Source organism: Rhincodon typus, chromosome 5 (assembly GCF_021869965.1).
Source record: "Rhincodon typus isolate 14 chromosome 5, sRhiTyp1.1, whole genome shotgun sequence".
Taxonomy (NCBI): domain Eukaryota; kingdom Metazoa; phylum Chordata; class Chondrichthyes; order Orectolobiformes; family Rhincodontidae; genus Rhincodon; species Rhincodon typus.
In genome coordinates this window covers 114,466,783-114,479,865 of record NC_063336.1, presented here as the reverse complement: position 1 = coordinate 114,479,865, position 13,083 = coordinate 114,466,783, and the positions used below count along the sequence as shown (strand labels likewise).

General features: G+C 41.6%; 1 protein-coding gene across 1 annotated transcript in view; it reads right to left on the bottom strand.

Annotated features, from left to right (window-relative positions):
* Positions 1 to 5,651: 5,651 nt before the first annotated feature.
* The window catches only part of LOC109922748 (syndecan-1-like), a 66,283-nt gene continuing 58,851 nt past the window's right edge, over positions 5,652 to 13,083 (bottom strand). Inside the window, exons 4-5 of the mRNA XM_048597502.1 lie at positions 12,515 to 12,725; positions 5,652 to 8,690 (exon numbers count right to left, since the gene is read on the bottom strand). Coding sequence (XP_048453459.1) covers positions 8,521 to 8,690; positions 12,515 to 12,725 — 381 coding nt within the window. The 3' untranslated portion in view covers positions 5,652 to 8,520. The remainder of the gene's footprint in view (positions 8,691 to 12,514; positions 12,726 to 13,083) is intronic.

The following is a 13,083-nucleotide window of genomic DNA, read 5'->3' as shown; positions in this document are numbered from 1 at the left end:
ACTCATATCCCGCTTGGGAACCCTGCAGCCCAATGGTATCAATGTGGACTTCACAAGCTTCAAAATCTCCCCTCCCCCTACTGCATCCTAATACCAGCCCAGCTTGTCCCCGCCTCCCTAACCTGTCCTTCCTCCCTGGACTGACCTATCTCCTCCCTACCTCCCCACCTAAACACACCTTTACTGGCTCCATCTGTGCCTCTTTGATCTGTTTGTCTCCTCTCCACCTATCTTCTCCTCTATCCATCTTCTATCAGCCTCCCCCTCTCTCCCTATTTATTTCAGAACCGCCTTCCCCTCCCCCATTTCTGAAGAAGGGCCGAGGCCCAAAACGTCAGCCTTCCTGCTCCTCTGATGCTGCTTGGCCTGCTGTGTTCATCCAGCTCTACACCTTGTTATCTGAGACAAATATATCGTGAGTTTTTAAGCTCTTGTTTAGCAGCCAAGGTTCAAATAGTCAAAGCAAGGCAAGGCATGGCAAGGCACAATGAGAATGAACACTAAGGGAGTGAGCAAGGAGACCTGAGATGAAACCAGGTCCTGTCCTTGAGATGGGTGCCTGTTCCTGCATGTGAGCTGCCTGCTGGTAGTATTAAAATGACTGCACACTCCAAAGTGCAGCATTGACAAGCAGTAGTGTACTGTAAGTTGTGCCGTGAAGGTGCAGAGGGGGCTCGTACATGTCAAGTAGCAAGGTCAGTGGCCATGGGGTCAATGCACATAAAGGCATTGATGCCTGGTCTCTCAGACTGAGGTCGGGGGGTAGTCAGCAGTGAGCTGCAGACACCATGTACCTCCTCTGACTTTCCTGTCGGGAATTTTTGGTGTCTAGTTTCTGTCCAGCGGGTGGTAGAATGGGGAGTTGCATATTAACAAGATGAGATTAGGTAGTAATGCAACAGATAATGAATGAAAATCTCTGTTAATAGCCCTCTTGCTGTTCACTGGTGAGAATCTTGTCTAGACGTCTGGAACTCTAGTGGAACAATGCAAATTGTTGCCCCCAGTGTCAAGAAAGGCCTAGCTCGACATTTCACACCGTGATCCTGCACTTTCAAGCATATCCCACATTATCCAGGGGCAAGGAAGATCCTGCCCTTGGTTGCAGAATCAACCTTTTTAGCTTGACGTTGAGAATCCCATCACTGCTCATCCAGCCCATGTTGTGTGGAAAACTATAATAATGAGACAGCGGTACCATAGGTTTGTGAGTGGACTGGTTTTCAATATGTGGTTTAAATTTCTACACTGGAGGGCTACCTATCCCAAATTAATGGCTCTCAACTGTTCAGGTGCAGAGGGACCTTCCTGTTTTCTGTAATATTTTTCAATGTAAGACAGTTTAATTAAAACAAACGTATAAACAATGAATAAATTAGGCCACTCAGCCCTTCCACTTTGCCCTGCCATTCAATCAGCTCGTAGCTGATCTGATTTATCCTCGATTCTACATTCTTGTATATCCCCAATGATCTTTCATCACCTTAGTCATTAAGTATCTGTCTACATCCCCAGGGAGATGACAAGCTGCCTGCTCCAGTTTACTTGTTGAACATACCACACAGCAATAGGCCCATCTGCAATTGGATTAATACCAGCTACAGTGGGAGGAGGTCTATTAATTTTCACTGAAGGCTTTCTACTGTTGACAGGGCAAGAAAAAGTCAACCTAGCTCCTTCCTGCCCCAGACTTAATCTCATCCGCACTCATCTTGCCAAGCTAAATACCCTCCCTCCCTGCAAACACATAACTAGAGTGGGAAAAGTAAAACCCATTGAATGTAAAAACAAATAAGATATGCCAGACCTTTACCAAACTTCACTCGGCCTCAGCTGGTGTATTGTGCACACTTTTGGAAAGATGTCATTGATGTCGTGGTGCATGGTACCAGGCTTGTGGTTGATGGGATAGAAGTATTTTGGGGGACCTGTTGGTGAAAGGAGAGGTCCCATAGTAGTTACAGACTTGGTGCTTTGTGCTGTGATCAGAGGTCCCATGGGGTGGATGTCCTTTTGTGTACATTTCTCAGCCAGGCTCTCAGAACAAGCAGGCAGCTGCGTAGCCACACAATTCCAAGATCCACCAAGTCCTCACCATAATGAAGCTGCCTGGATTCCTAATGCTCAGGAAACCTAGTCGATCAGAGTGAGAGAACCTGTTTCGCAATGAGGCCTACTTCCATTCTCAGTTAAAACTGGAAAAGGGTGCAGTGGAGGAGGCCTGTGAAATGGAGTTCTCAGATTTTACCAGTCTAGGGAAACATGCACTCACCCATTAAATGTAGAAGTAAACTTTATTGGTTTCTCAATTATATTAGGGCTGAGACAGAATGGTTTCATCAAGGGAAGTTCATGCCTGACAAATCTGTTAGAATTCTTTGAGAAAGTAATCAGTAAATTAGACAAAAGAGAGCCAGTGTACGTGATCTATTCAGATTTCCTGAGGCTATTGGCAAGGTGCCGCACAGGAGGCTGCTAAATAAGATAAGAGCCCATGGTGTTAGTGGCAAGGTACAGGCATGGATAGAGGATTAGCCTACTGGCAGGAGGCAGAGAGTAGGGATAAAGGGGTCTTTTTCAGGATGGCAGCCACTGACTAGTAGAGTTTTGAACGTGTCCATGTTGGGAGCACAACTATTCACGTTAAACATTAATGATCTAGATGAAGGAGCTGACGGCATTGTTGCTAAGTTTGTAGATGACATAAAGATAGGTCAAGGGGCAGGTAGTGTTGAGGAAGCAGGGAGACTGCAGAAGCTCTTGGACAGGCTAGGAGAGTGGGCAAAAGAGGGGCAGATGGAATGCAATGTGGGGAAAGTGTGAGGTTATGCACTTTGATATGTGAAGCACAAAGGGACATGGGAATCCTAGTTCAGCTTTTTCTTCAGGTTAACATGTAGATTCGGTTGGCAGTAAGGAAGGCAAATACAATATTAGCATTCATTTCAGGAGGGCTAGAATGCAAGAGTAGAAATGTACTGTTGACGCTGTATAAGACTCTAGTCAGACTGTATTTGGAATGTTGTGAGCAGTTTTAGGCCCTGAATCTAAGAAAAGATGTGCTGGTGTTGGAGGGAGTCCATAGGACATTTATAAGAATGATCACAAGAATGAAGGGCTTGTCATATGAATAGCAGTTAAAGACTCTGGGTCTGTACTTGATGGAGTTTAGAAGGATGAGGAGTGATCTGATTGAAACTGACCTAATACTGAGAGGTCTGGATGGAGCAGACATGAAGAAGATGTTTCTATAAATAGGAAAGACTAGGACCTGACAGCACAGTCTCAGAGTGAAGGAATGACCCTTTATCACTGAGACGGGAAGGAATTTATTCAGCCAGAGGATAGCTAATCCATGAAACTCATTGCTGCAGAGAGCTGGGAGGCAAAAAACTTGCCTCGCACATCTCCTTTAAACTTATCCCCTTTTACCTTACACCTAGCAACTGACATTTCTACCCTGGGAAAAAGACTCCAACTATCCATTCTATTCATGCCTCTCATAAGTTTGTAAACTTCTATCAGGTCACTTTCATGCTTCAACTTTCAAGTGAAAACAAACTGAGTTTGTCCAATCTTTTCTCATAGCTAATACCTTCCAAACCAGGCAACATCCTGGTAAACTATTTCTGTACCCTCTCAAAAGCGTCCACTTCCTTCTTGAGCAGTAAGCAGAACTGGACACAATATTCCAAATGTGGCCGAATTAAACTTTTATACAGCTGCAACATGACTTGTCAATTTTTATACTCTATGCCCCAACCAATGAAGACAAACATGCCATATGCTTTCTTGACCCTCTTATTCACTGGTGTTGCTACTTTCAGGAAACTGAGGACCTGTGTGCCTCGATTCCTCTGTATGTTGATGCTACTATGTTTACTGTACACTTCCCTCCTGCATTAGATCTTCCAAAATGCATCACCTTGAATTTGTCTAGATTAAACTCCACCTGCCATTTCTCTGCCCAGGTTTCCAGTGCACCTATATCCGTCCGTATCCTCTGACAATCCTCCTCACTATCTACAGCTCCCCCAATCTTTGTCACATCCACAAACATACTAATCATTCTCCTCCAAATCATTTACATACATCACAGCAACAGGGGTCCCAGCACTGATTCCTGCAGAACACCACTGGTTACAGATCACCAGTCAGAAAAACATCCTTCCACTGATACTTTTTGTCTTCTATGACTAAGCCAGTTCTGTATCCATCTTATCAGCTCACTGAGGATCCCAGATGATTTCACCTTCCATATTAACCTGCCATGAAGGACCATGTCAAAGGCCTTACTAAAGTCTATTTGGCCACATCGACCATCCTGCCCTCATCAATCACCCAATCATGGAACAGATCCCTTTGCACATACAAAAACAAGTCTTAACTGCCTGGACTAAATAGATCACAATTCCAATTCTTCAACTGAGGCAATGGTCCACCTATCTCAATGTAAAACCCAACAACTTTGGTCGGAATGTTTTCTTCTATTTCCTCTACATCTACAAAAGTGGAGATTTTTACAATAACTATGACAAATAGGGAGTTTGTCTGTGTGTGTATATATATATATATATATATATATATATATATATGTATGTATTTGCATCAATAAAACAAACAGTTTCAAACAGGATTGCTGAGAGTTCAAGACAGGATCCCATCTTAGATGAGATTTCATGCGGTAATCAATACATTCAGATATTCAGCTACATGCAGCCTGACCTATTTATCACATTGTGTTGTAAGCATATGTTTGAAAGTTGAACTCTTTGTGCTTCAATTGCTTTGTTGGGAACCTAAAGCCAATAATTACTTGAGAATTGGAATGACTTGTCTGAAATGTTCATATGGATTGTCAAAAAAACATCAGAAATCACACAACGCCAGGTTTTAGTCCAACAGGTTTATTTGGAATGACACAAGCTTTCGGAATGCAGACCCTTCATCAGGTAAGGGGCTGCGCTCCAAAAGCTTGTGATCCCAAATAAACCTGTTGGACTACAACCTGGTGTCGTGTGGATTCTGACTTTGTCCACCCCAGTCCAACACCAGCACCTCCACATCAGAAAAAAATAGAATAAATCATTACAATGTCTCAATGTGAGCCATGAGGTAAAACATGTGGAACAAATGACTGTGTCATGGATATTAAGACTTCATCTCACAATCTCTGAAGCTTGATTAAAAGATGGACAATGGCAGGAAAAAAGGTTCACAACTTATATCATGTGCTTGATGGCTGTGATTTTGCTCTGAGCGTTTTTTTGGTTTGTACTTCTGCACATACTGCATCTTAATGTGAAAGTCTCCAAGAAAGTATGGGTCTGATTGCTTCTTCTAAAGCCCTGCTTTATCTCAGAGTGCAGGAAACAAGTTGTACAGATATATACTTCATGTGAAATTGTTCTGTATTTGGTTAAGCATCTTGCTGTGTCTTACCTCTATGCATTTAACCAGTAAAATAAATCTGGCTAAGTAGTGTAAACCTACACGTTTTAGTCTGACAGCTTATTTTTCACCTTTTTTGGGGGCTTACAGCTCAAAACCCTGCAATCTATGTACCTAACCCTAAATAAGCTTTCAAATATCTTAATTTTAGGGTTTATGTTAAATGGACTCCATTGTCTTCATAAATTATAGACAATGAATTGTGTCCGTGTTCTTTTATTGTTTGATACATACTGAAATAACACAGTTAATAAATAGAAAGCATGAACAAAAGGTCAGAACAAATATCAACAGTCATGATAAGAGTCACAAAGTCACAAACACCATTTAACCAAATCTTTTGACATCTAGCCATTTTGCTAGTCATAAATGGTTCTAAACAAAGATTAATGACTAGTTCTATCATACAAAAATAATTATATTTGGTTTATTCTTTGTTAACTTTCAAAAATGCAGATCTTCAACTGCTGAGACATGAAATTGTGATTACAGTTCAGCTTTACAGAATTCTTTTTACCCAACTCTCGAAAATGGCAGTGATTCAAAAACAATGAGAGGCAGATACAGTTGTCTCCTTTATACACCCATTTGTTCATAAATTTGTAACAGCTGTAAGTTGTTAAATTGTCAGAAATATAAATCAGGAATGCAGAAGCGTATGTTAAGAACTGTGCAGCAGCTGATAAAGAACCATATCACCGACTGCTGGATCAAATCTCAGCTCAGTTTTTCACACAATGTATTTCTACAAAAGGTGCAAAACATTTCATTTGAAATTCAGCTGGTGACTCTATTTCATATGTCGACCTTATAGTGTCTCAACCTAAACATTTTGGATAGATTAGATGGAGAAATTGTGGTATGCTTGCAGTGAGAAAACAGAAGTATGCCTGAAAAAGATCAATTTCAATCATTTAAATTAGATGATCAACACAACTGAAGATCAAGAAGAACAAAAATACTCATCTGTGCAAAAAGAAAATTGGGGTGGAGGAACACTGAACTGTACTGAGGGCAGGTTGGTTCAGATGGTGGGATTTCCTGTCACATCACCTGAAATGTGGTGGAACTTGTATCCCCAATGATACTGGCTGCCCCAAAGCAGCATGGTAACTGGCTAAAGGTGAGATGTCACATCAACCTGGGGAGCATGTCCCATTCCAGAAGGCTGACAGCCCAATCCAATTGCCCAAACAATCCCAACAGTGCCAGTTCCAAATAGTGGCCATTTTTGGAACTACAGGCAGTCCCTGAGGAAGAGGAGCTAATGGATGAGACTTCAAGTACATCCAGGTTATCGGCAGGGCTTGACTGGCAGAATCCACTTAAGGTGGGGGAGGGAGGTGACAGTGAGAGGGTGGGGTGAGGATTTCAAGACCTTTGGGGATGATTTAGGGCAATGATCTTGAGGGTCATTCATCCAATAGATACTGGGGACCCCAAAGGAGTTTCCCCAGCCTTACCCTGCAATAGCTGCCAGGCTATCCACTTGGCATGGACCTCCTCTGCAGCAGGTGGTATAGCAGCAGGGATGAGGTGAGCCACTTAACTGGTCATTCATCTGGTCCAAGTGCAGGAGAGTTGCCTGAAAATTGGGAGCCAGGTCAGGGCAGCCAAGTAGAGAGCAGCCAAATCACACTTTACATTTGTTTCAGCCTCCAACCCCCACGTTTAAACCCTGTCAGTGTGGGACCATAGAAATCCTCCCCACTTAATTTTAAATAAACTCAGAGGGCCAGCTCTTCAAAAGAATGGGCCAGATGCTCCAATGACTCCCTACAGTATAAAAGCACATCAACTGCAGGAATTAGGTGAAAGTTCCAAGACCGAGAATATAATTAACTCACAAAACAGCATTCAACTATTACTGCCCTCCCACTTTTATCAATTAAACTACAGTAAAATGATGGCTACCTGGCACCCCCGGGGAATGGTTGGTGCCATTTAATCGAAAATGTTGTTTAATGGGGAGTCACGTTAATTCAGGCACAGGGCAAGGTGGTGAGTTGTCAATGAAGGACTGAGGGAAGAGTGGGGAAGAAGGGTGGCTGTCAGCAATGGGGGTGGCGGGGGGCTAGTGGCACAGCAGTGCCTCACAGTGGTAATACCTAAACCGACAGCATGACCTTCGGACCAACTATTACAAAGAAATCAGTTTAACCATCAGTTACTCCAAATGGTCAATAACCAAAACTAACTCCAAAATATTAATAATTTTAAGGTAAAGACTAAGAACAATTTCTTCAGGTTTATAATCTACTGTATTTGTTAATATTATTAGTCGTTCCTCAAGAATGCATTATCTGAACATTGATTGCCTTTTTAAAACATGGAGCTGTCAGAAATTATGGAGAATGGAATGGTGGAGTGCCAGATAATGCAAAGTTTACTGTATTTAGAATGGACAATATTTCACCAATTAGTCCTTCAATTCCAAATAAACTGAAGGAATGCTTGAACTTAGTTAATCTCTTTAAAAATTTAAATGCATCTTTTTTCAATAAACTACAACACACACAACTAAGAACAATGTGTGACCAAGATCATTGGGAATCTCTACTGTAAACCTATCTTATTAAGGACATATGGTTAACTTCCATACAAATTGAAATCACAATAGTACAATGATCTTTTATCATCTTTTATCCCTCCCATTTGGTTGATACTTTTACAATAATGAAATTTACAAGATTTAGGCAGTTTGTGGCTTTACAATATTGTACTGTGCATTCCCAGCTGTGTTTCTTTTTCTAGTTTTTTTTTAAGAAAAGCCGAACTATTTTACCCCACTGTTTCAGAAGGCAGTTATACTCTACAACTTAAAAATTGCAGTGAAAATTTAACCAAGTCTCCTCACCCATGAAGCCAAATGACAAGACATCTCATTGCAAGACAAACATGCTCTCTCTGTTCGGTTTCAGAACTGTCAAAAATACAATCATCGTGGCATGGCAATAGAGGCTAGACTGGCATTTCTTTTTTCAGATTCACTTTCTAACCCAGGCAAGAGAAAAAAAAAGTGTTCATTTTGCATAAAAGATTGATAGATAACTTTTTTGAAAAATACATTTATGCATAGAACTCCTCTTGTTTTTCTGGTTTCTGGTAGCCTCCACTTGGTAGCTGCTTGGATTCATCCAATGTATAACTTCCTTCATCTTTTTTCTTCATTCGATACACGAGCACTGCCACAAGTAGGACAGCAAGTACAAGTCCCACAAATCCTGAAGCAACTGTCGCTAGAATATAGAACAAAACAAAATCAGATGTTAAAAAAATATATAAATATTCACACCTAAGAGGTTTCTATCAGGAAGAAAGTACTTTGCAAATTCCACAGCCCCTCCGAACTAATAAAGACACAATCAGTTCCCCCCAAAGGAAACACTATGAGATCATGTTTCAACCACAATACACGTATTTCACTGCATACAAAATATCCAACAGATCTACTACTAGAAAATCACAAGCCCCAAAGTTTCTTATTCCACTGGTCCTTAGAATCTATTGCATCAGGAAGAAACCAGGCAGGCAGAAAACCAATTCCCACACAAACAATTTAGTGTGGGAATTGGGATTAGAGGGCTTGAAAGCCTCTGCAAACAGGACTGTTCGTTTTAGTGCAAATGGAGAGTCCATCTGAAATAACAAATAAAAAGGGACCATATGCCAAATTCTTTTCTCCCTTCAAATATTTCCATGTGTTTTAGTTTCTCAATTTTATCTAGAGGCTGCACAAGACTAGAAGGAGGTACTGATCCCCCATGGTGAAAAGAAGAGAATCTTCAGTCTGACTAAAGAAGCCTGGACAGAGATAACAGCAGAGGTCAGCATTCTTGGGATTCACCAACATGCATAGGTACCATCTTACAAAAAGGTTAACTACCTCCTCTGCATAGCTATAACCAGTATAAATAAATGCTTAACACGCACTGTGACTTGCATGCAGACAATGAGATGCACAGTGATTGGTGAGGTAGGAGTTTTGTCTGGTAGTATTAGATGCTTCATAAGGATTAGCTGCATGTGAATGACAGGTGTCTACATCTTTGGTGCCAGCATCCTCCAAGTCTCATGAAACTGGATGTAAGGGTGAAATATTCAGCTGGTCATTGTGTGGAGATTCCCTTTCCCTTCTACCCACAACACGAAGGTGAAAGGAGTGCTCCTGAACCCACAGCAGAGGAGTCTCTCAACTTGCCAGACAGCAAGGTGGTCAGGTTACAGAGGATGGATGGCAAGGTCAGGTGCAAAAAACAGGTGCCAGGCTTGATGTTCACCAGTGGCCTGAGAGATAGCACACATCAGGCATGAATGGGAAGGGGTAAGATCTCATTGGTTATGTTCTCCCATACAGGCTTCCATACTCTGAAGAAATGAGCTACTCCTCAACTGAGAAACATCTAGGGAGGAGGGTGACAATTTTTCAGAGGAATTAATGTCACATAATCCACTGCACCATTCACCAGTGCAGATACGTTCATGTCAGTGCACAAGTGTTCACAACTGGATATTGGTCACAAGCTGGCGAGCACCATGTGTTTAGAAAGAACACCGGCTGGTCCAAGGGAGTTTTAATTGCCGCATGGGTGAAACTGGTTATACCCTGCATATACAGAAATCGTGTAATGGCTACAAAGCCAAGAAATCTGGTTATCTCCAACTCTCTTAAACAATTCATTGGTGACCTCCTCAATGCAGCTACTGGAGATATCCTTCGCAAAACGTTGGACAAATGGAATATAATGTGGGAAGAAATGACGTTGTTCAGTTTGGAAGGGAGAACAAAAGAACAGAATATTATTTAAATAGAGAGAAACTGCAGAAAGCCACATCACAAAGGGACTTGGGACTTATGCACAAAATACAGAAAGCTGGCACACAGATGCAGTACAAAAACAAGGTCAGAGGGAGGGCCACCGGTGCTGAAACGTTAACTCTGTTTTCTCCTTCACAGATGCTGCCAGACCTGCTGAGATTTTCCAGCAACTTTGTTTTTGTTCCTGGTTTACAGCATCCGCAGTTCTTTTGGTTATTACACAGATGCAGTAGGTAGTCGGGAAGGCTAATGGAATGTTGGCCCTTATTTCAAGGGGGTTGGAGTGTGTGAGTATGGAAGTCTTACTGTAACTGTACAAGGTGCTGATGAGACCACATCTGGAGTACTGCGAGCAGTTTGGTCACTTATTTAAGGAAAGATATCATTTCATTGGAGGCAATTTAGAGAAGGTTTCCTAGGATGATCACTGGTATGAAGGGATTATCTTATGAGCAAAGGCTAAACAGGTTGGGACTCTACTCACTGGAATTTAGAAGAATGAGAGGTGATTGCATTGAAACATAGAAGATGGCTTAAGGGGCTTGACAGGGTAAATGCTGAGAGGACGTTCCCCTTCATGGGAGAGTCTACGACCAGAGGGCATAGTCTCAGAATAAAGGGACCAATTTAAGACTGAGTTGAGGAGGAATTTATTCTCTCAAAGAGTTGTGAGTGTTTGGAACTCCTGACCACAGAGAACGGTGGGGGCAAGACCATGTGTATATTTAAGGCTGAGATAGACAGGTTCTTGATCAGGCGGGGAATCAAGGGCTAAGGGAATAGGGCAGGAATGTGGACATGAGACACTTCAGATCAGCCATGATGTTTGCTTGAGGGCCCAAAAGTCCTACTGCTGGAAGTTCCTATTCCTTATGGTCTTATGTGCCTGATGGATCCCTGGAAAAAGGTGGTATGTAGAATTTTAACACAGCGGTGGCTTTTGGGGCCACTGGCACTGTTTGCCCACTGATTCCTGAGGGTTGCAGATCATCTTGAAGCTTTGAGTAGAGATAGGTGACTACTTCCATCACAGCATAGCCTTTGTACACACTGGTGCTCAGACACCTGGGACTAGTTCATCCAAGTCTTGAAAGCTCTGGAAATGCAATGTGCCTTTTCTTGGGACTCACTCCTGCTGCCATTCCCCTTAGCATCCTTTTCGTTCACACATTCATGGGGGATAAATCATCATTTAATGCCCACCCCTAATTTCTACTGCTCCTCCAGCATTGTTGCCTCTGGTAGTTAGTCCAATTTCCCTCTATGTCTCTCCTCCTCGACTTTGCTATCCAGGAGAACTGAATGAATCAATGAGTCCCAGGAATCATTTAATCAGCCCCTTTACTGGTTGCTGCCTTTGCAGGAGATGTTATCCAATGTGTCCCAGGCCTTCCTAATCCATCCTTCCTAATCCTTCCTGATTCTATGAGAGATTACCACCACTATTGGCCGCCCCCCCAGTTCTTTTAAGGTGCCCATCAGATCATTTGAACCGTGCGTCATTTCAGTGATGGTCTGCCTTCCCCTTTTGGAAACATTTCTTCCCCACTGGAAGACAGTTCCACAATAGCTGACTTCCCTCTTTGAATGGGAAGCCTCATCAGAATGCCAACACCTTTGAGGTTTTGGGAATCTGACAGCGCACCTAACATTTAATTGTCAAGGAACCAGCAAATTCTGTTGAATGTATGCACCAATGAGACAACAATTGCTTCTTTAAATGGTTATCTGCCACTTTCTGTCACTCTCACCATCTCACTGCCTACATGCCACCAACATAAGGCAGCCCATACTTCCCATGTTCATCCTCCCAGAACAGTGCCTTCCACTTCACTCCCTGCTCCAGTGAATTCCACCCAGTGACACATTTTCAGTACTATCATTCCTTTGGAAGGGGACTGCGTAATTTAGTTCAATTATTAGGTTCATAAACTGTACTCTTTGGCGGTAATGTTTGCTAAATTAAGATTTGTTTTATACAGAAATGCTAGACATTCAATTAGCACACTAAAAATATTGTTAAATTTGTGATTAAATGACAGAAACATGGAAATTTGTCAGCATCCATGAAGAGAAAAGGTTGATGTTTGTCACGCAGAGTACTTGGTCGATTTGCTCTGATTGTTACATCTGAAAATGCAAAAATATTTTTCTCTTTACATATGCTAATGTATTTGCAGCAGTTTCAGTACGTGTGTATTGCATGAGAAACAATAGTTCTGCAAAAAAATTTAATGTGTGTACCTGCCAATAATTCCCTTCTTTCCAGAAAACTCCCAGATGCACTGGCTTCATGAGAATATCTCTCCTGCGGTGGCTTAACTGATGTTTTTGAATCTGGAACGTGGTTTTGATTCAGAGTAGTTCTACTTTCTATTAAATCTGGGAAGTACAAATCACTCTCGTTGTTTGTATTGTTCTTTTCCATTTCGTCAACTATCTCGATCTCCACTTCCTAAAGGAACCAGTCAAAAATTTGAGGAATGATCAAAGTTTTATTAAATTCAAGTTATTGTAAATAGTACACATATACTTCAAAATAAAATATTCCACAAGGGTATTTTAGTATTTATAGTGGGTATTAATGTTTACTGAAAGTGAAAGCTATCTTTCTGATCTGAGCTGCAATTTTTGAGTATAGATAGTGACATTTTCAGTGCATGGGTTTGGATTTCCAATACCTCTGCATCAATAAACAAAGTATCTCTTCATGCCAAAATTGTAAAACTAATGGCCTTGAGTTTCAGTATAATTGTGTTTATTTACGGCACAATTTAGTTGAGATTTATGTAACTGGTGCAAAAATGCAGCAT